The sequence below is a fragment of the Oncorhynchus tshawytscha genome, linkage group LG30 (assembly GCF_018296145.1).
Source record: "Oncorhynchus tshawytscha isolate Ot180627B linkage group LG30, Otsh_v2.0, whole genome shotgun sequence".
NCBI lineage: Eukaryota > Metazoa > Chordata > Actinopteri > Salmoniformes > Salmonidae > Oncorhynchus > Oncorhynchus tshawytscha.
The window spans coordinates 47,694,930-47,717,993 of record NC_056458.1 but is presented as its reverse complement, the minus strand read 5'-3'; the positions used below and the strand labels follow the sequence as shown (position 1 = coordinate 47,717,993).

Below are 23,064 nucleotides of genomic sequence, written 5' to 3'. Positions count from 1 at the left end.
AAGTGAATTTACCTTGGTCCTCGGAAGAAGACATTTGAGGGAGAAATAAGTAACGCAGAAACGTGATGGTTTGAAGCCGAAGGGCGTCTATAAATTGTAGTATTATTCATTGTGTTTTATCAAAATGTCCAAACTACAGCTGTTGAATGTGTTTATCACCGAGCGTTTAACAACAGCAGCAGTGGAGATATTTGGTTCAGCAGAAAAGACATTAGCAGAGTACCAGGAGCGACTAACAACAGCGGCATTTGATATATTTGTTGTGGTGGAAAAGACGATCGCAGAGGTTCAGGGAGAGAACGACCGTCTACGAGGACTTCTTCTGGGTCATTTAGGAGCAGGTTTGTTACTGATTTAACCCGAGGTTATGTTTTAACATTTGTTTTCTGAATCACACTAGTTAGTGGCCAGCCCAATCTGTACCACTGCCATCATGTGCCCACTAGTGTCGCGTTATGACCTAACGTTTTGGAACAAACATGCCTCTGTGAGATAAAGAATAAGATAACTTTCTGCAAATGAACGAGACCCAGGTATCAAGTATCAGAATGTGGGATATTTAGCCAATATTTATCGTTACATGTCGATAATGATAAATAGCCGATGATAATGTAAGATTTCACCCAAATAAATTACATCGCGCTTTAATTGCCGTACAGAACCGTGTACGTCAGTGGGCACCAACCTTTTCTGAAGAAAAAAAACGTAAGCCTGTGCAACATTAACCAATTAAAAACTGTTCTGTAGCAATGAGGTTTGTGCAGTAGGTTTTTGGTCCAAAATATTATCACTGCATATAGGCTATAATTGAATTGCCCTGCCAATGTTGTTCATCTCAGACCATTTTGAAATTATATATTTTTTTAAATAAAAAAAAAAGCTAATTGTCATTTGTTTTATAACTTGTGATGCACAGCTAAATGAGCATAATCATTTGCTTTTTTTTTACTGGACTGGTGGTCTACATCTGATGACCAGTCGGAGGGGGGGCAGCAGTGGTGAGACTGCCTCATCGTCCCTCCACTCAGAAAAGGGGACACAGTCTTTCAGCTGATGAAGTCGTTCTGCCTTACACACCAATTCATGTTGTTACTGCTATGACCAGAGAAAGCAAAGATGATTCCTTGATATTAATAAAAAGACATGCCGCTAATAATAACAACGCAAGTTTATGGGAACACTTTGCTACTCATTCATTACAGCTGCAGTGCTGGTTGTAGTGTGAGTGAAAGTAGGGAGAAATGTGCATTTTATGGCTTAAGGTGTTGAACAAAGTGCCGAATACGGCAGCTGAATCTACTGCCAACAGCGCGAAAACAAATAACAAAATGGGCTTTATCGTTACAGAAATGTTTGGTGATCAACTAGGATTTTTTTTTACATTTATTTTTTTACCTTTTATTAAACTAGGCAAGTCAGTTAAGAACAAATTCTATATTTTCAATGACGGCCTAGGAACAGGGGGTTAACTGCCTGTTCAGGGGCAGAACGACAGATTTGTACCTTGTCAGCTCGGGGGTTTGAACTTGCAACCTTCCGGTTACTAGTCCAATGCTCTAACCACTAGGCTACCCTGCCGCCCCAATGCTTTGGTGGTTGTTGACCAGTCGATCGCGGCCGTACGATTGGTGACCACGTGTCAATTGAACAGAACCATTGGACGTGTCTCAATCCACTGAATCTGCAGGTGATGGGGATTGCACTAGAGTTGTATTTGTGAGACAAGGATGGATCTTTTTGCGCAGTGGCTACCAAACTTTTTATAGTCCCATGCCCCTTAAAACATTCAACCTCCAGCTGCGTTCCCCCTCTAGCACCAGGGTCAGAGTGCTCTCAAATGTTGTTTTTTTGCCCTCATTGTAAGCCTGCCACAGACATACTATACGATGCATTTATGAAACATAAGAATGAGTGGGAGTTTTTGTCACAACCCGGCTCGTGGAAAGGAACAAAGAGCTCTTATAGGACCAGGGCACAAATAATAGTATAATAATAATAGTAAATAATTTTGCTCTTTATTTAGCCATCTTACATATAAAACCTTATTTGTTCATCAAAAATTGTGAATAACTCACTCACTGTTTGAAAGGATGCACATAACTCTGCAATGTTGGGTTGTATTGGAGAGTCTCTATTAAATAATTTTCCACACAGTCTGTGCCTGTATTTAGTTTTCATGCTAGTGAGGGCCGAGAATCCACTCTCACATAGGTACGTGTTTGCAAAGGGCATCAGTGTCTTAACAGCGCAATTTGCCAAGGCAGGATACTCTGAGCGCAGCCCGATCCAGAAATCTGGCAGTGGCTTCTGATTAAATTCTATTTTCACAGAGCTGCTTGTTGCAATTTCGATGAGGCTCTCTTGTTCAGATATCAGTAAGTGGACTGGAGGCAGGGCATGAAAGGGATAACGAATCCAGTTGTTAGTTAAGAAGTTGTCTGTTTTGGGAAAGTTCCTGTGTAATTGCGCACCCAGCTCACTCAGATGCTTCGCTTTATCACATTTGACATTGTCTGTAAAGCTTGTTCATTTGCTCACAAAAAAAATCATACAATGATGGAAAGACCTGTGTGTTGTCCTTGTTAATGCAGACAGATATGAGCTCCAACTTGTTAGTCATAGACCGATTCAGACCGTTCAGGTGAGAGAGAACATCACCCAGACAGGTGAGAGAGAACATCACCCAGACAGGTGAGAGAGAACATCACCCAGACAGGTGAGAGAGAACATCACCCAGACAGGTGAGAGAGAACATCACCCAGACAGGTGAGAGAGAACATCACCCAGACAGGTGAGAGAGAACATCACCCAGACAGGTGAGAGAGAACCCAGACAGGTGAGAGAGAACATCACCCAGACAGGTGAGAGAGAACATCACCCAGACAGGTGAGAGAGAACATCACCCAGACAGGTGAGAGAGAACATCACCCAGACAGGTGAGAGAGAACATCACCCAGACAGGTGAGAGAGAACATCACCCAGACAGGTGAGAGAGAACATCACCCAGACAGGTGAGAGAGAACATCACCCAGACAGGTGAGAGAGAACCCAGACAGGTGAGAGAGAACATCACCCAGACAGGTGAGAGAGAACATCACCCAGACAGGTGAGAGAGAACATCACCCAGACAGGTGAGAGAGAACATCACCCAGACAGGTGAGCGAGAACATCACCCAGACAGGTGAGAGAGAACATCACCCAGACAGGTGAGAGAGAACATCACCCAGACAGGTGAGAGAGAACATCACCCAGACAGGTGAGAGAGAACATCACCCAGACAGGTGAGAGAGAACATCACCCAGACAGGTGAGAGAGAACATCACCCAGACAGGTGAGAGAGAACATCACCCAGACAGGTGAGAGAGAACATCACCCAGACAGGCCAGTCGTGTGTGAAACTCGTCATTGAGCAAACGATCAATGTACTTTATGCTCAGGAAAGAACTTTAAACTCGTCTCTCAATTTAAAAAAAAAAAAAAAAAAAAAAAAGTGTCAATACTTTACCCCTTGTTGTAAAAACATTACATGGTCGCTTCCCATATCATTACATAATGCAGAAAATACATGAGAGTTCAGGGGCCTTGCTTTAACAAAGTTAACCATTTTCACTGTAGTGTCCAAAACGTCTTTCAATCTGTCAGGCATTCCCTTGGCAGCAAGAGCCTCTCGGTGGATGCTGCAGTGTACCCAAGTGGCGTCGGGAGCAACTGCTTGCACATGTATTACCACTCCACTATGTCTCCCTGTCATGGCTTTTGCGCCATCAGTACAGATACCAACACATCTTGACCACCAAAGTCCATTTGATGTCACAAAGCTGTCCAGTACTAAATATCCTCTCCTGTTGTCCTGGTTTCCAGTGGTTTGCGAAAGAGGAAGTCTTCCTTAATTGACCCCCCCATAAACGTAACGGACATATACCAGGAGCTGTGCCAGGCCCGCCACACCTGTTGACTCATTCAGCTCTAAATCATATAATTCACTGGCTTGTATGCGAAGCAGTAATTGTTTCAAAACATCTCCTGCCATGTCACTGATGTGTCGTGAAACAGTGTCGTTTGATGAAGATATTGTCTGTATAGTTTCTTTTGTCCTTTTCCCTCAACATTGTCCCAGCCATATCCACTGAAGCAGGAAGAATTAAATCCTCCACAATAGTATGGGGCTTGCCTATTCTAGCTACTCGGTACCTCACCATATTAGAAGCGTCTAGCCCCTTCTTATTAATGGTATCTGTTGCTTTTAATTCTCGCTCAAAAAACTCCTGTGGCTTATTTTTCAAATTAGCATGTTTTGTTTCTAAATGTCTGCACAAGAGTGAAGGTTTCATCGAGTTGTGAGATAGGACTTTTACACATATAACACACTGTGGCTGAGGAAAGGCACTACTCCCAATATAAGTGAACCCCCAAATCAATGTAGTTCTCATCATATTTGCGGCTCTTCGATGCTTTCCCGGGTAAGGGGGGCAGTAGTTCTTCGGCTGCATCAGATTCACAACTGTCAGTGTCCATGCTAGCCGGGCTAACAACAACTGTAGTATTACTGATGCTAGCTGGGCTAACAACAACTGTATAATTACTGATGCTAGCTGGGCTAACAACAACTGTAGTATTACTGATGCTAGCTGGGCTAACAACAAATGTATAATTACTGATGCTAGCATTGGATGAGCTCGTGGAAGCAGAACAACTTGTGTGGTCGACAGGTGCAGGTGCAGGTGTAGTACTGCTGGTAGTAGCAACTGGTAGTAGCAGTAATACCAGTAGAGCTGGTATGTGTCTCTATGGACGCAGAACAACTTGTGTGGTCGACAGGTGCAGGTGTAGTACTGCTGGTATGTGTCTCTATGGACGCGGGTCTTACTTTTTTTAACCAGTTATCCATTTTTGAGCAAACAGAATGAGCAGCAGCTACATTAGTGGAATTCCCGTGAGAGAGTCAGGGTTCATGTGATTGGATGTTAATTATTTGACTAGACTACCTGTATTTTGCATGGTGTTGTTATTTCGCTGAACACTAGATGGTTACATTTTTGGCAGTGAAACAAGGCTACTCAGGTGAGGGGGGAAAAACCTCACCCAAATGTATTGCCCCGTTGGAAAATATAAATGGACTGTTTGAAAATGTGAATTATAAAAATTAAAATAAACATTTGATAAAAATAAAATAAAAAGCATTTTTAGTTGGCGTTACCCCCGACAACGTTGCGCGTACCCCTTGGGAATACCAATTCAGATGTGGTTCTGCGTATGACCCCTAGGGGGCAATGCAGTTCAATATACCGCATTCCTGGTTAACTACCACTAGTTACCACAAACACAAAGTCATAAAGCCTCCCTATTTCTAAAATGTATCTTCTTAAAATGTGATTTTAAACCTAATCATACTGATAACATTATGCCTAAATTAAGTTCAAAAATATCATTTTTGTTTTTATGAAATAGCTTTTTTTGACTGTGGCAGTGGTAACTAGTGGAAACCCTACCAGATGGCTCCCACTCACTCAGCAATGATGGTATTAATGCTGTTTTAGGTTCTCTGTTATGTTCTTCTCCTCCATGTTCTCAGTTGTCAGTACATACTTCACGTCCCACTTCTTATCAATGTGATGGCTCGTTGCAGTGATGTGTGACACAATGTTCATAGACATCCAACAATCTGTTGTTATGGTGTTTGAGAGCTCGCGCTTTGCACTTCCAGAGGAATCATTTTCTCCATCAGGGCTGTCTTGGTTTTTCGACATGGCATCTTATTGTCTGGTTCTAGATATACCATTAGGGTATTGAAGCCTCCATTCTCTACCATCCTTCATCCTCTACCATCCATTCTCTACCATTCATCCTCTACCATCCATCATTCATCCTCTATCATTCATCCTCTACCATCCATCCTTCATCCTCTACCATCCATCCTTCATCCTCTACCATCCATCCTTCATTCTCTACCATCCTTCAGACAAGCCTGCATCACAACTGTTCATTTGCACAATTTCTCTCATTCAGTGTTGCTTGTAAATGTCCAAACTCACTGAAAATGCCATTCAGTAGCTACTAGCTATGCTTGTATAACTTTGAGCCTGATTTTCCTGTCTTTGCAATTAGTTTATATTCGTTTTCGAATGTTAGCATTCTGCTAACAGCATCTGTGATTTCGCTATTAGTTTGTGCTAATTTTGTTAGCATTCTGGTAATAAATGCCAAATGTTATTTTTCATTTCATTTACTCTTAAAACTTGGACAATTTTTCATTTCATTTTTCTTTTTCAATGTCAATTTTCATATTGTTAAGTTAGTGTATTATCTATGTTTCAATAGGTTTCCTACAGAAGATTGACAGTTTTATTTGTAACAAATGGATATTCCCACTCAAGTCAACATTCTTTGATGTGTGGACCATCTATCCATCTCTGTGGTACCATTTTTGAAAGTTGAGATGTCAGCCATGAAGTCTCATGCTAGGGTGGGGTATGCAAAATGGGTGAACTTTGAGCACCTCGATCGCCTGAATATTTTGTCATTCAGGTCCAAAAAGTCACTTTCTGAGCACTTCAAGCATAAAATAATATTCCATTAAATGTGTTTTTAAAGTAGTCTGACCCACCAAGTGACTCGCTCTGGCAAGATGTCTGCTTTCACAGCGCCTCAGAATGGGACTTGACTGAGTTTCTAAAATAAATGATAATCTATAATATCATCAATCAATCAAATATATTTATAAAGCCATTTTTTACATGTCTCAAAGTGCTGTACAGAAACCCAGCCTGAAACCCCAAACAGCAAGCAATGCAGGTGTAGAAGCACGGTGGCTAGGAAAAACTCCCTAGAAAGGCCAAAACCTAGGAAGAAACCTAGAGAGGAACCAGGCAATGAGGGGTGGCCAGTCCTCTTCTGGCTGTGCCAGGTGGAGATTATAACAGAACATGGCCAAGATGTTCAAATGTTCATAGATGACCAGCAGGGTCAAATAATAATAATCACAGTGGTTGTAGAGGGTGCAACAGGTCAGCACCTCAGCAGCACCTCAGGAGTAAATGTCAGTTGGCTTTTCATAGCCAATCATTAAGAGTTGGAGACAGCAGGTGCGGTGTTATATATGAGGGAGAGAGAGAGAGCGTACTTAAATTCACACAGTTCACCAGATATACAGACTGACACAAACTATTGCAGCATAAATACTGGAGGCTGAGACAGGAGGGATCGGGAGACACTGGCCCCATCCGACGATACCCCCGGACAGGGTCAAACAGGCAGGGTGTAACCCCACCCACTTTGCCAAAGCACAGCCCCACACCACTAGATGGATATCTTCAACCACCAACCTACTACCCTGAGACAAGGCAGAGTATAGCCCACGAAGATCTGCCCCACGGCACGAACCCAAACCCGGACAGGAAGATCACGTCAGTGACTCAATCCACTCAAGTGACGCACCCCTCCTAGGGACGGCATGAAAGAGCCCTAGTCAGCCAGTGACTCAGCCCCTGTAATAGGGTTAAAGGCAGAGAATCCCAGTGGAGAGAGGGGAACCGGCCAGGCAGAGACAGCAAGGGCGGTTCGTCGCTCCAATCGTAGGACCTACTGAAGAGATGAGACTTAAAGGTTGAGACCGAGTTTGTGTCTCTCACATGGGTAGGCAGACCATTCCATAAAAATGTAGCTCTATAGGAGAAAGCCCTGCCTCCAGCTGTTTGCTTAGAAATTCTAGGGACAATTAGGAGGCCTGCGTCTTGTGACCGTAGCGTACGTGTAGGTATGTACGGCAGGACCAAATCAGAGAGATAGGTAGGAGCCAGCCCATGTAATGCTTTGTAGGTTAGCAGTAAAACCTTGAAATCAGCCCTGGCCTTAACAGGAAGCCAGTGTAGGGAGGCTAGCACTGGAGTAATATGATCACATTTTTTTAGTTCTAGTCAAGATTCTAGCAGCTGTGTTTAGCACTAACTGAAGTTTATTTCGTGCTTTATCCGGGTAGCCGAAAAGTAGAGCATTTCAGTCGTCTAATCTAGAAGTGACAAAAGCATGGATGAATTTTTCTCCATTTTTGGACAGAATTTTTCAGATTTTTGTAGTGTTACGAAGATTGGGGAAAAAAAGCTGTCCTTGAAATATTCTTGATATGTTCGTCAAAAGAGAGGTCAGGGTCCAGAGTAACGCCGAGGTCCTTCAGTTTTATTTGAGACGACTGAACAACCAAAGATTAATTGTCAGATGCAACAGAAGATCTCTTTGTTTCTTGGGACCTAGAACAAGCATCTCTGTTTTGTCTGAGTTTTACAAGTAAAACATTTACCGCCATCCACTTCCTTATGTCTGAAACACAGGCTTCCAGGGAGGGCAATTTTGGGGCTTCACCATGTTTCATCGAAATGTACAGCAGTGTGTCGTCCGCATAGCAGTGATTGTTAACATTATGTTTCCGAATGACATCACCAATAGGTAAAATATATAGTGAAAGCAATAGTGGTCCTAAAACAGAACCTTGAGGAACACCGAAATTTACCGTTGATTTGTCAGAAGACAAACTGATATCTTTCCCATGGATAAGATCTAAAACAGGTCAGAATTTGTCTGTGTAGATAAAAGAATGTGGTGATCGATGGTATCAAAAGCAGCACTAAGGTCTAGGACCACAAGGACAGATGCAGAGCCTTGGTCTGACACCATTAAAAGTTAATTTACCACCTTACCGAGTACAGTCTCAGTGCTATGATGGAGTCCAAAACCAGACTGAAGTGTTTTGTATACATTGTTTGTCTTCAGGAAGGCAGTGAGTTGCAGCGCAACAGCTTTTTCTAAACATTTATAGCCAGGGGTAGGGCATTTTGTCTTATGCAGAATTATGGGATATTAGAATCCTCTAGATCTGAATGCAGGTGGTTAAGAACTTCCTCTTATGGAATATTGTAAATATGAAGTAGCAAAATGGGGCTAGTAAATCACCTGCTGCAGTTATGTTGCATTAGTTAGAATTCTGAATAGACTTCAATGTAAATATTTGTCATTGTTTCTTGGGTGCTAACTACTTATTTCCTTTCTTCTCTCTCCAGATCCCCAGCAGCTAAATCTCCCCGAAGGGGAGGTTTCCCCTAAGCAGCAGCAGCATTGTGAGCAGGAGTGGAGCCCCAGTCCGGGGCAGGAAGACCCAGAGCCCACACAGATTACAGAGGAACAGAAGGAACTCAGGACCAGTCAGGAGGAAGAGCAGCTTCAAAGACTTAGGTCTGCTACCACAGAGGTTGTACAATTGATATTTATTCCTCGCTGTGTGGAAAGTGACTGTGACCAGGACAGCAAGACGGACTCTCTACCCTCCAACACAACTGAACAGACCCAATCAGCATTGGATGACGAGGATTACAGAGCATCACAATTATCCAGTCACTCTCAACTCCTCTCTGCATTAAATCCACACTGTTCTGCAGCTCTGAGTGAAATCATTGTAAGTATTGATGAAGACGAGAGTGAAGAACTACCGTCAAGGTCAAAGAGAACACGGGAAAAGAAAAAACAAATCTCTCAAGTCTGCACTGAGGCCAAGACAACCAGTGAGCTGAAAGCACCTTTAAAGTCTCACACAAACAGGAGACCATGCAAGTGTCATGTGTGCAGTAAATGCTTTAAGACACCAGGCCCTTTAAAGGTACATTGGAGAATTCACACAGGGGAGAAATCACACCGCTGTCCTTTTTGTTGTCAAGGATTTAAGTCATTAAACGTTCTGAAACTACACCAGAAAGTTCACACTGGGGAGAAAGATAGATCACAGCAATGTCCTGTGTGCTGTAAGTCCTTTCATAGCACAGCTTCTTTAAAATATCATCAGACAATTCACACAGGGGAGAAATCATTTAAGTGCCAAAAAGGTGGCAGATCAGTCAGGTGCAAGTGCTACATCAACAAGTATATGAGGACTACTCACCCAGGTGCAAAGACATACAGCTGTCCCGTGTGCAGTAAAAGCAGTCTTCATAGTGAGAAACCCAATCAGTCTTCTGTGTGCAGTACAGACTTTATTAACTCCTTACCCAATTATAAAGTACATCAGAGCACTCACACAGGAGAGAAATCATTTAAGTGTCCCGTGTGCATTAAAAGCTTCGGGAGTGCAAGTCTTTTAAAAATACACCAGATATATCACACAGGGGAGAAATCGCACAAGTGCAAAGAATGCGACAAACGCTTCTACAGCAAAGGGCATCTGGTCAGGCATATGATGACTCACACAGGGGAGAAACTTTATAAGTGCTCTGTATGTGAAAAATGCTTTGTATCATCGTCTGCTCTAAAAAAACACTGTGAAATCGAAGAGGATCCTTGTCGTCATGAAGTTTGTGACAAAAGCATCATGTGGAAGGGAAGCTTGACGGAACACTTAAATACGCACACAGGGAAGAAATCATCTAAGCGCCTTGTATATGAAAAAGGCCTCGCATCATCAAGTGTTCTAAAATGCGACCAGCTGGATCACTGCGGAGGGAAACCAGAAGAGAGTCAATCCGAGAGGGAGTCGTATCTCTGCAGCGACTGTGGCAAAAGCTTCCGAACCATCAGTTACCTGAGAGTGCATATGAAAACGCACAGAGAGAGAGAGCTGCATAAATGTCCTGTATGTGGTAAGTGCTTCACGTCATCGGCTTATTTCAAACTCCACCAGCGAATCCACACCGGAGAGAAACAACATCAGTGCAACGTTTGCAGCAAAAGCTTCACTCTGAGTGGACACCTGACGGAACACATGAGGACTCACACAGGGGAGAAATCATTTAAGTGTCCGGTATGTGGGAAAAGTTTTACATCTTCAAGTGTTCTAAAACGTCACCAGCAGAATCACTGTGGAAAAACTGCAAAAGAAAAGCAATCTGAGGAAACGTCGTATCTCTGCAGCGACTGTGGCAAAAGTTTCAGAACAATGAGTTACCTGAGGGTGCATATGAAGACTCACAGAGAGAGAGAGGTGCATAAATGTCCTGTATGTGGAAAAGGCTTCAGGTGGGCCTCTTCGCTAAAAATCCATCAGAGAATTCACACAGGAGAGAAACCTTTTATGTGCACGGTTTGTAGCAAAAGCTTCACTTGGAAGGGAACCCTAACAGAACACATGAAGAATCACACAGGGGAGAAATCACATCAGTGCCACGTCTGCAGCAAAAGGTTTGTTTATAGCAGAAGCCTGTCTCGTCATATGATGTCTCACACAGGGGAGAAACCTTTTAAGTGTCCCCTATGTGGAATATGCTGTACAACATCAAGTCTTCTGAGATGCCACCAGCGAATTCACACCGGTGTGAAACCATATCTATGTAACGTTTGTAGCAAACAATTCACTTGGAAGGGAGGTCTGACACAACATATGAAAAGTCACACAGGTGAGAGACCATATAAGTGCCCTGTGTGTGAAAAGGGCTTTATAACGTCGGGCGATCTGACACGCCACACGCGTGTTCACACTGGAGAGAAACCATTTCGCTGCAATGATTGTAACAAATGCTTTAGTCAGATCAGTTCCCTTAAATCACACATGAAGAATATTCACTAGAGAGAGAGAGAGAGAGAGAACACATAACAGTATAAAATGTGTCAGTCTCAAGGATGAAGGGTCCATTCTAATTGATACCGGTAAGGGCACAATATATCATGGTTGAAAGGAATGACTGAACTTGTAGAACATTGTCTATAGCCTACACTGAGTGTGCAAAACATTAAGAACACCTTCCTCATTGAGTTGCACCCCCTTTTTTCCCCCCTCAGAACGAGCCTCAATTCATCGGTGCATTATTATCGGTTATTATGTAGTTCTACGGTCTGTACTGGTCCAGGAGTGAGTACTCGTAACACAAAGGCTGTTATTATGTAGTTCTACGGTCTGTACAGGTCCAGGAGTGAGTACTCGTAACACAAAGGCTGTTATTATGTAGTTCTATGGTCTGTACAGGTCCAGGAGTGAGTACTCGTAACACAAGGGGAGTTATTATGTAGGTCTCTACAGGTCCAGGAGTGAGTACTCGTAACACAAAGCAAGTTATTATGTAGGTCTGTACAGGTCCAGGAGTGAGTACTCGTAACACAAGGGGAGTTATTATGTAGGTCTCTACAGGTCCAGGAGTGAGTACTCGTAACACAAGGGGAGTTATTATGTAGGTCTGTACAGGTCCAGGAGTGAGTACTCGTAACACAAGGGGAGTTATTATGTAGGTCTGTACAGGTCCAGGAGTGAGTACTCGTAACACAAGGGGAGTTATTATGTAGGTCTGTACAGGTCCAGGAGTGAGTACTCGTAACACAAGGGGAGTTATTATGTAGGTCTGTACAGGTCCAGGAGTGAGTACTCGTAACACAAGGGGAGTTATTATGTAGGTCTGTACAGGTCCAGGAGTGAGTACTCGTAACACAAGGGGAGTTATTATGTAGGTCTGTACAGGTCCAGGAGTGAGTACTCGTAACACAAGGGGAGTTATTATGTAGGTCTCTACAGGTCCAGGAGTGAGTACTCGTAACAAAAGGGGAGTTATTATGTAGGTCTGTACAGGTCCAGGAGTGAGTACTCGTAACACAAGGGGAGTTATTATGTAGGTCTGTACAGGTCCAGGAGTGAGTACTCGTAACAAAAGGGGACTTATTATGTAGGTCTGTACAGGTCCAGGAGTGAGTACTCGTAACAAAAGGGGACTTATTATGTAGGTCTGTACAGGTCCAGGAGTGAGTACTCGTAACACAAGGGGACTTATTATGTAGGTCTGTACAGGTCCAGGAGTGAGTACTCGTAACACAAGGGGAGTTATTATGTAGGTCTGTACAGGTCCAGGAGTGAGTACTCGTAACACAAGGGGAGTTATTATGTAGGTCTCTACAGGTCCAGGAGTGAGTACTCGTAACACAAGGGGAGTTATTATGTAGGTCTGTACAGGTCCAGGAGTGAGTACTCGTAACACAAGGGGAGTTATTATGTAGGTCTCTACAGGTCCAGGAGTGAGTACTCGTAACACAAGGGGAGTTATTATGTAGGTCTGTACAGGTCCAGGAGTGAGTACTCGTAACACAAGGGGAGTTATTATGTAGGTCTCTACAGGTCCAGGAGTGAGTACTCGTAACACAAGGGGAGTTATTATGTAGGTCTGTACAGGTCCAGGAGTGAGTACTCGTAACACAAGGGGAGTTATTATGTAGGTCTCTACAGGTCCAGGAGTGAGTACTCGTAACACAAGGGGAGTTATTATGTAGGTCTGTACAGGTCCAGGAGTGAGTACTCGTAACACAAGGGGAGTTATTATGTAGGTCTCTACAGGTCCAGGAGTGAGTACTCGTAACACAAGGGGACTTATTATGTAGGTCTGTACAGGTCCAGGAGTGAGTACTCGTAACACAAGGGGACTTATTATGTAGGTCTGTACAGGTCCAGGAGTGAGTACTCGTAACACAAGGGGAGTTATTATGTAGGTCTGTACAGGTCCAGGAGTGAGTACTCGTAACACAAGGGGAGTTATTATGTAGGTCTGTACAGGTCCAGGAGTGAGTACTCGTAACACAAGGGGAGTTATTATGTAGGTCTGTACAGGTCCAGGAGTGAGTACTCGTAACACAAGGGGAGTTATTATGTAGGTCTCTACAGGTCCAGGAGTGAGTACTCGTAACACAAGGGGAGTTATTATGTAGGTCTGTACAGGTCCAGGAGTGAGTACTCGTAACACAAGGGGAGTTATTATGTAGGTCTCTACAGGTCCAGGAGTGAGTACTCGTAACACAAGGGGAGTTATTATGTAGGTCTGTACAGGTCCAGGAGTGAGTACTCGTAACACAAGGGGAGTTATTATGTAGGTCTGTACAGGTCCAGGAGTGAGTACTCGTAACACAAGGGGAGTTATTATGTAGGTCTCTACTGGTCCAGGAGTGAGTACTCGTAACACAAGGGGAGTTATTATGTAGGTCTCTACAGGTCCAGGAGTGAGTACTCGTAACACAAGGGGAGTTATTATGTAGGTCTGTACAGGTCCAGGAGTGAGTACTCGTAACACAAGGGGAGTTATTATGTAGGTCTGTACAGGTCCAGGAGTGAGTACTCGTAACACAAGGGGAGTTATTATGTAGGTCTCTACAGGTCCAGGAGTGAGTACTCGTAACACAAGGGGAGTTATTATGTAGGTCTGTACAGGTCCAGGAGTGAGTACTCGTAACACAAGGGGAGTTATTATGTAGGTCTCTACAGGTCCAGGAGTGAGTACTCGTAACAAAAGGGGAGTTATTATGTAGGTCTATGGTTTCTCTACTTTTGTTGGCGTAGATAAAGTCTATAAAAGGTAGAGATGTACGGTCTCCCCTGAACCCATTCTTTCTCTCTCTGCTTTTAAAAAATATGATCAATGGAACTGTCTACAGCTCACATTCATGGAGGTACACACCGGTAACAACTCTTAACATGTATTCAGCTGAATTAGCTCATGTGTTTTATTTTTATTCATTTTAAGTGTCGCACTAGGGCATTTCAGACCTTTTTTAAGTGAAGAATGTCTTCTTTTTTTTACGATTTGTGTTTTGCTTTTCATTTATTGTTGTGTATAATGTTTAGTTTAATGTGTATGTTGTATTTTGATGTGCTGTCAAAATAAAGGTGAAATAAAAATAATTTGGCAGTCTTGGGGATTGCAGCCAGAATAGGGTGACGTGGGAGAGATAAAAAAAAAAAAAATTGTTATGCCTCATTTTAATGACCATGTTTGATCACAACAAGGAGGTACGCAGCGAGTCCGATTGCGAGTGACGATGTTGATTTTATTCAACGCTTTAGCCTTACGGCTGCTTTCATCATGCCACATTCACACGCAGAATTATGAAGCGGACATTCTGGACTTGCTAATTGGTTGGAACGCGGCATGTGTAGAACTACAACCAGTTAACAGGTAGGACATTTCCAGAGACCGACTAACCACGTGAACATTGCATTAGTTTTAGCAGACGCACCTCTGGAATAGTGTTTTAGCTTGAATTTCAATGGGTCACTAATGAGGGGGGTTCGATTCATTTCAATGGGTCACTAATGAGGGGGGTTCGATTCATTTCAATGGGTCACCAATGATGGGGGTTCGATTCATTTCAATGGGTCACTAATGAGGGGGTTCGATTCATTTCAATGGGTCACTAATGAGGGGGTTCGATTCATTTCAATGGGTCACCAATGATGGGGGTTCGATTCATTTCAATGGGTCACTAATGAGGGGTTCGATTCATTTCAATGGGTCACCAATGATGGGGGTTTGATTCATTTCAATGGGTCACTAATGAGGGGGGTTCGATTCATTTCAACCGGGCGCCCGTGTATGTGTGTTTTGCACTTGCTGAAAGTTGATTGCCTTCCATTTGGATACGGTGTGGTAATACCAATGGTTTGTTTACATGGCAGGTTAGGTGAATTAGAATGAGGTTAGGAAAAGGATTAATGTTAAAGCCAAACTAATTCGATAATGTGGTTGTGGGCTCCGGAGGCATGCAGAGACCAACCAGTTCCTGTAGAAACACAAACTCACGTCCTTCACAACAGCTCTGCGAAGCCAAAAAAGTGTGTTTGCTCTGACTTCTTCTGAGGCCGCATCACAGGAAATGCTGTATGGCCACTGCAGATGTTGGATTGACCAGGCAGAGCCTTTTAGGTTCACATGCTGACCACACCGCTCGTGTCGCGTGCGTAAGCGTTTCAAAAATACATGTACACATACATGTTATTCATTCATTGCAGAGACACTGCTCGCGTCAACGTAGCCAGGCGCTAAAATAGAACTTGGTTCTATTTGTGACGCGCTACAAATCCCCCCACCTCTCCCATCTCCTCATTGGTTTTTAGGAGTATATTCCCACGTGGGTGATTGAAAGATGAACTGGGTTCCACACAAGTTTTCCCCGAAAAGAGATTGCTTTTAATTGATGCTTTATCTGCCTTCCCGGTGCAAAATACTATTAGACTGATTGTTGACAATATTACTGAGAGGCGCAGATTACTGTTCCGTTTGAGAAAACGGGTTCAACCCGTCCAGCATAAAATAACTCTGTCGCTTATATCAATTTAATTCAAAGGGCTTTCCACCACAATTACCTCCACCCCCACTGCCGCTTTTGTTCGCCAACCCGGAAGTAGATTTACCTCGGTCCTCAGAAGACATTTTGAGTGAGAAAGAAGTCACGCAGAAACATAAACCCGCATGAATGTTGAAGAGCATTTTTAAAGTGTAATTTTTCCCTCCTAATGTACAAACTACAGCCACAGAGTTACTGTCCTGTCTTTCCTACAGCTGTTTATAACCTAACGGCTAATATTGGCGACTGTGAATATATTTGGTTCAGTGGAAAAGACAGTAGTAGTCTTGTTGTGAAAACAAATGCTCCTGAAGCCTTGGGGGCTTTCACTAAATTGTGCTGAAAAACGGTACATTACTCTGAGCTTTTAACACAATGCACATCAGTAACATCTGCCGGTCAGCAATGAAAAGTAACATTTGATGTTTATAAACTGAACAAAAAATATTAACGCACTAATTAACCATTTTATTGAATTACAGGTCAGATGTTTGGCGCCGACAGAGATGGCCGCCTCGCTTCGCGTTCTTAGGAAACTTTGCCATATTAATTTTTTTACGTATTATTTCTTACACTGTTAACCCAGGAACTCTCAAGTCTTATTACATACAGCCAGGAGGAACTATTGGATATAAGAGCAACATCAATTTACCAACATTACGACCAGGAATACGACTTTCCCGAAGCGGATCCTCTGTTTGGACCACCGAGGACAATGGATCGGATCCCAGCCGGCGACCCAAAACAACGGCGCCGCAGACGGAGCGGTCTTCTGGTCAGGCTCCATAGACTGGCTCACCGCTCCCGAGTTTACTACTGGCCAATGTCCAGTCTCTTCACAACAAGGTAGATAACATTCGAGCAAGGGTTGTCTTCCAGAGAGACATCAGAGATTGTTTTCACGGGAACATGGCTCACTCAAATTGTAGTGGGTCTAGGCTGCCGGGTGCGGTGGATGAGACATGAACTAGTCTTTCTAAACACTTCACGATGACATATTGTAGGCGTTATGAAGACCATGAAGGCTATGTAATGAGTTATCATTAAGTATGATTTACATACCGTATGTATTCATATTTATCTGTTTACCAAGGCCCTTCCTCAAATGCTCAGTTTGGCCGGGCTGCCAGTGTAACGGATGTGAAACGGCTAGCTCAGTTAGCGGTGGTGCGCTCTAAATAGCGTTTCAATCGGTGACGTCACTTGCTCTGAGACCTTGAAGTAGTAGTTCCCCTTGCGGCTTTTGTGGAGCGATGTGTAATGATGCTTCGTGGGTGACTGTTGTTGATGTGTGCAGAGGGTCCCTGGTTCGCGCCCGGGTAAGGGCGAGGGCACGGTCTAAAGTTATACTGTTACACCAGCTCTAGGTAGGGTTTCGGTGGTTCCAAAACTTCTTCCATTGAAGAATGATGGAGGACACTGTGTTCTTGGGGACCTTCAATGCTGTAGAAATGTTTTGGTACCCTTCTGTAGATCTGTGCCTCGACACAATCCTGTCTCGGCGCTCTACAGACAATTCCTTTGACCTCATGGCTTGGTTTTTGATCTGACATGCACTGTCAACTTATATAGTGTGGGCCTTTCCAAATCATGTGCAATCAATTGAATTTACCACAGGTGGACTCCAATCATGATCAATGGAAACAGGATGCACCTGAGCTCAATTTTGAGTCTAATTACAAAGGGTCTGAAAACTTATGTAAATAAGGTATTTCTGTTTTTTATATGTAATAAATTTGCAAACATTTCTAAAATCCTGTTTTTGCTTTGTCATTATGGGGTATTGTGTGTAGATTGCTGGGGGGAAAAAATGAATGCTGGCCCATGTTGACTCTAATGCTTCCAACAGTTGTGTCAAGTTGGCTGGATGTCCTTTGGGTGGTGGACCATTCTTAATACACACGGGAAACTGTTGAGTGTGAAAAACTCAGCAGAGCTGCAGTTCTTGACACAAACCTGTGCGCCTGGCACCTACTACTATTACCCCATTCAAAGGCACTTAAATATTGTTTATTTCCCATTCACCCTCTGAATGTAGCACATACACAATCCCTGTCGCAATTGTCTCAAGGCTTAAAAATCCTTCATTAACCCATCTCCTCCCCTTCATCTACACTGATTTGAAGTGGATTTAACAGGTGACATCAATAAGGGATCATAGGTTTCACCTGGATTCACCTGGTCAGTCTATGTCATGGAAAGAGCAGGTGTTCCTAATGTTTTGTACACTCAGTGTATAAATCTATTTCTTGATTTCTATGTATTTGTTTTGTATTGTTAGATATTACTGCACTGTTGGAGATAAATGCTTACGTGTCTTTTCTCCAACAAACAAAATGTGTGTACTTGACCGATTTGACACTCATTGCTTAACCCATAGCCCTGGTAAAGCCAACATACTCCCTGCATATTCCTCAGTCCACATACTCCCTGCATATTCCTCAGTCCACATACTCCCTGCATATTCCTCAGTCCGACATACTCCCTGCATATTCCTCAGTCCGACATACTCCCTGCATATTCCTCAGTCCGACATACTCCCTGCATATTCCTCAGTCCGACATATTCCTCCCTGCATATTCCTCAGTCCGACATACTCCCTGCATATTCCTCAGTCCGACATACTCCCTGCATATTCCTCAGTCCGACATACTCCCTGCATATTCCTCAGTCCGACATACTCCCTGCATATTCCTCAGTCCGACATACTCCCTGCATATTCCTCAGTCCGACAAGTCCTCGTGATTATCCAGTTACTGTGAGTGGCATTGGGGTTACCGTTAAACATGCATGTGAGGTTTGTGTGTGTGTGTGCACGTTTGTGCCTGCGTGTGTATGTAGCAGTGTGTGTATGTGCCTCTGTGATTTGTGCGTGTGCACGTTTGTGCCTGCCTGTGTATGTAGCAGTGTGTGTATGTGCCTCTGTGATTTGTGCGTGTGCACGTGTGTTTGGTATAAAAACAGAGGCAGTATCATTTGAAGACGTGTGACAACGAGACAGGGACCACGTCTTCCTCCCAGTCCCTATAGCTGCTGCTGGTCTCCGGGTCCTGGGCCTCCGACCTCTTCGGAGGAACCATGACCTTCAACCCCATAGGGACCAACACAGATTGAACCTACAGGGTAAGACCAGTGACCTCACCAATTTCAACAAAAAAAAAAAAAAAATTTTATTTTATTTTATTTAACTAGGCAACTCAGTTAAGAACAAATTCTTATTTACAATGACGGCCTAGGAACAGTGGGTTAACTGCCTTGTTCAGGGGCAGAATGACAGATTTTTACCTTGTCAGCTCAGGGATTCGATCTAGCAACCTTTCGGTTACTAGACGTTCTAAACACTAGGCTACCTGCAGACCCAAACATACTGATGATGCTTCCTATATTCAAGTGTTTGTTTTTTTCTGAGAGAAATACTTTTTCTAACCTCATCAGACTGGTTAAACAGCCTGGTAAAATAGACTGTAAACACAGCTGATATAGACTCAATAGACCTGTAAAAATAGACCTATAAACACAGCTGATATAGACTCAATAGACCTGTAAAAATAGACCTATAAACACAGCTGATATAGACTCAATAGACCTGTAAAAATAGACCTATAAAGACAGCTGATATAGACTCAATAGACCTGTAAAATAGACTGTAAACACAGCTGATATAGACTCAATAGACCTGTAAAAATAGACCTGTAAACACAGCTGATATAGACTCAATAGACCTGTAAAAATAGACCTATAAACACAGCTGATATAGACTCAATAGACCTGTAAAAATAGACCTATAAACACAGCTGATATAGACTCAATAGACCTGTAAAAATAGACCTATAAACACAGCTGATATAGACTCAATAGACCTGTAAAAATAGACCTATAAAGACAGCTGATATAGACTCAATAGACCTGTAATATAGACTCAATAGACTGGCAATATATTTGGCCAATGTGAATATAATTTGAATCAATCCACTAGACAGTAAATCATTTCAAAAATAATCCTTCATCCTCTGAATCTAGAATTATCCCCCACAACTAATTTTTCCAAAAGAGGATAAAACACCAAAAACAATGCTAAACCATTAATCTGTCTTCATGTACCTTTTGAGTTCCTTCTTTGCTGCTTTGGAGAAGGCCTCCGTCGTGGGTCTCCATGAGAACCACCTGCGTCTCAGCGACCTGTCCTGCACCCTGAGCTCTAATGTCTACCCCTGTCTTCAGGACCATGCGTCTCAGCGACCTGTCCTGCACCCTGAGCTCTAATGTCTACCACTGTCTTCAGGACCATGCGTCTCAGCGACCTGTCCTGCACCCTGAGCTCTAATGTCTACCCCTGTCTTCAGGACCATGCGTCTCAGCGACCTGTCCTGCACCCTGAGCTCTAATGTCTACCACTGTCTTCAGGACCATGGGTCTCAGCGACCTGTCCTGCACCCTGAGCTCTAATGTCTACCCCTGTCTTCAGGACCATGGGTCTCAGCGACCTGTCCTGCACCCTGAGCTCTAATGTCTACCCCTGTCTTCGGGACCATGGGTCTCGGCGACCTGTCCTGCACCCTGAGCTCTAATGTCTACCCCTGTCTTCAGGACCATGGGTCTCAGCGACCTGTCCTGCACCCTGAGCTCTAATGTCTACCCCTGTCTTCGGGACCATGGGTCTCGGCGACTGCGGAACCAAGCTGGAGGTCAGGGCCGGGTCTCATAACCATTTATTCAGAAGATAACATTTCTCTCTTTTTATTTTTTTTTATTAATCGGTTCCAAAAGTTTTTCTCCAGTTTGTTCTTGCTAGATTATATATTTTTTTAAATAACAATTATATTTTACACACATTATGGAAATCTGCCCATGTCTCCTCAATGGATCTTAATAATCAGTTGTTGACATAGAAAGTAAAACAGTCTGCACCTTGCTATCCAGGACCAAACTTGGTACACGACAGCATTCGAGGGTCAGTTTCCTGGACACAGATTAAGCCTAATCCTGGATTAAAAAACAAGATCGATGGAGAATCTCTATTGAAAAATGCTTTTAGTCCAGGATTAGCCTTAATCTGTATCTGGGGGGACCATGACAGTTATGATTCTACAGGTACGATCTCTGACGCAAACTCTTCAAAATGTGCTGTTTTTCAGGAAGGGAAGAGGACAAACTGATCTTCAGAAACGAGATTATGTTCTTTTGACGACTCCAGTGCTGTGATCAACAGGAGGCACTGGGTGAAGCTTTAGTTCTGCGGTGTCTAACCCCCACAGAAGGGCAACGTGAACCTGGAATTCCTGTCCCACAAGATTCCAAGAGAAATGCTTTAGGAAGGTCACCTACCAGTTTGAAATCTTCCACAACAGTTATTTCATCAGGATGGTGGATCCAGCCAGTTACCCAGTGGAGGTGTGTATGTAACAGAGGTAGTTCAGTGAACTAGGCTCTCAAATAATGACTTACCTGACGTTACACATCCAAAGTGAATGCCTAGCGTTTTAGCTTATTGGGCTAACAGTCTTGAGTCGTGCTGATGACCCAGCTTCAAGTAGACAGATATTGCGCCATGCAGTTAGCCAATGAATACTGCCCATTTTACTTCTCAAGAGGAGTTAGCTGATGTACAGACAAACAACCGTAGTTGGCACACATTTCGGATCAGTTTACTCTCCCCAAACCCTTACCGTAATAATTCAAGGGCGGGAATGAATCTGATTTTAGAACAGTGTCCAGGGAAAAAATGTAATCCTTCTTCTTTTGTGGTTCCAGGTGGATCTGAAGGAGATGGTCGACACGGAGATCACGTCCACAACCTCTGTCCACAACACTGAGATGTTTGTGGAGTCCTGCAAGACCACGCTCTCAGACAACCCGAATGATCCTGACCACTACAGCATCATCCAAAATGGGTCAGGGACAAAAAACCCAAAAGAAAACATTGGTTCCTTGTTGTATACGTTCATTATATACTTTACTGCAGCGCTCCTACCGGTTAAAACACTATATACAGGGGCCTCCCGGGTGGCGCAGTGGTTAAGGGCTGTGCCACCAGAGACTCTGGGTTCGCTCCCAGGCTCTGTCGTAACCGGACGCGACCGGGAGGTCCGTGGGGCGACGCACAATCAGCCTAGCGTCATCCGGGTTAGGGAGGGTTTGGCCAGTAGGGAAATCCTTGTCTCATTGCGCACCAGTGACTCCTGTGGCGGGCCGGGCGCAGTGCACGCTAACACACGGCTGGCTTACAGGTTGGACGCGCGCTGTGTTAAAGAAGCAGTGCAGCTTGGTTGGGTTGTGTATCGGAGGACGCATGACTTTCGACCTTCGTCTCGTTGTAGCGATGAGACAAGATAGTAGCAACTAACAATTGGATACCACGAAATTGGGGAGAAAAAGTGGGGTACATTTTTTTTTAAATTTAAAAAATGACACTATATACAATACTTTATATACCACAGCATATACACTATATACAACAGTAGTTGTGCTAATCCCTTTCGTAAGACCGTTTTGGAACGACTAATTTGACCCTATTTTCTTTCACAAGCTGCAAGGAGAACGAAACGGGTTGAGATCTCCTCCCTCATCCCAGTTCTATTTTGCAACTGAAGCTTTTTTCAAGTTCATTGGGATCCATGACCAGGTGGGTTATTGGGCACCTGCTTGGTTTTCATTGTCATGGGTTTGACTATGTGTTTGAAGTTATGTCACCTTTTCTAAAATAGCCTTTGGAAAGTATTCGGACCCCCTTGACGTTACATTACAGCCTTCTTAAATGCACTAAGTTGTTTTTTTTCCACTCATCAATTTACACACATTTTTAGACATTTTAGCAAATTTATAACAAATAAAAAATGAAAATATCACATTTACGTAAGTATTCAGACCTTTTACTCAGTACTTTGTTGAAGCACCTTTGGCAGCGATTACAGCCTTGAGTCTTCTTGGGTCTGACACTACAAGCTTGGCACACCTGTATTTGGGGAGTTTCTCCCATTCTTCTCTGCAGATCCTCTCCAGCTC

General features: G+C 43.4%; 1 protein-coding gene and 1 long non-coding RNA gene across 5 annotated transcripts; both read left to right on the top strand.

Moving 5' to 3' along the window:
* LOC112236492 (zinc finger protein 665) lies at positions 1-12,238 on the top strand. 4 transcript variants are annotated; one of them, XM_042309343.1, is made up of 4 exons: positions 1-341; positions 9,051-11,813; positions 11,875-11,979; positions 12,034-12,238. In XM_042309343.1, the coding sequence occupies exons 1-2, from the start codon at positions 125-127 to the stop codon at positions 11,537-11,539; spliced, it is 2,706 nt and encodes a 901-aa protein (XP_042165277.1). In that variant the 5' UTR covers positions 1-124; the 3' UTR covers positions 11,540-11,813; positions 11,875-11,979; positions 12,034-12,238. The 4 variants fall into 4 exon arrangements, with proteins under 4 accessions (XP_042165277.1, XP_042165276.1, XP_042165275.1 ...); XM_042309342.1 differs by lacking the exon at positions 11,875-11,979 and having other exon boundaries at positions 9,051-11,874; positions 11,990-12,238; XM_042309341.1 differs by having other exon boundaries at positions 9,051-11,925.
* Positions 12,239-18,639: 6,401 nt separating this feature from the next.
* LOC121841406 lies at positions 18,640-22,127 on the top strand. The gene is made up of 3 exons (XR_006080429.1): positions 18,640-19,185; positions 21,198-21,453; positions 21,814-22,127. It is a non-coding gene; the product is annotated as an uncharacterized LOC121841406 (long non-coding RNA).
* Positions 22,128-23,064: the final 937 nt, after the last annotated feature.

What these genes read in the sequence shown, in the direction of transcription:
- LOC112236492 (XM_042309343.1), top strand. Translation starts at nt 125, where the DNA reads ATGTCCAAACTACAGCTGTTGAATGTGTTTATCACCGAGCGTTTAACA. An exon ending in TCTGGGTCATTTAGGAGCAG is followed by an intron (nt 342 to 9,050) that starts GTTTGTTACTGA and finishes TTCTCTCTCCAG; the next exon opens with ATCCCCAGCAGCTAAATCTC.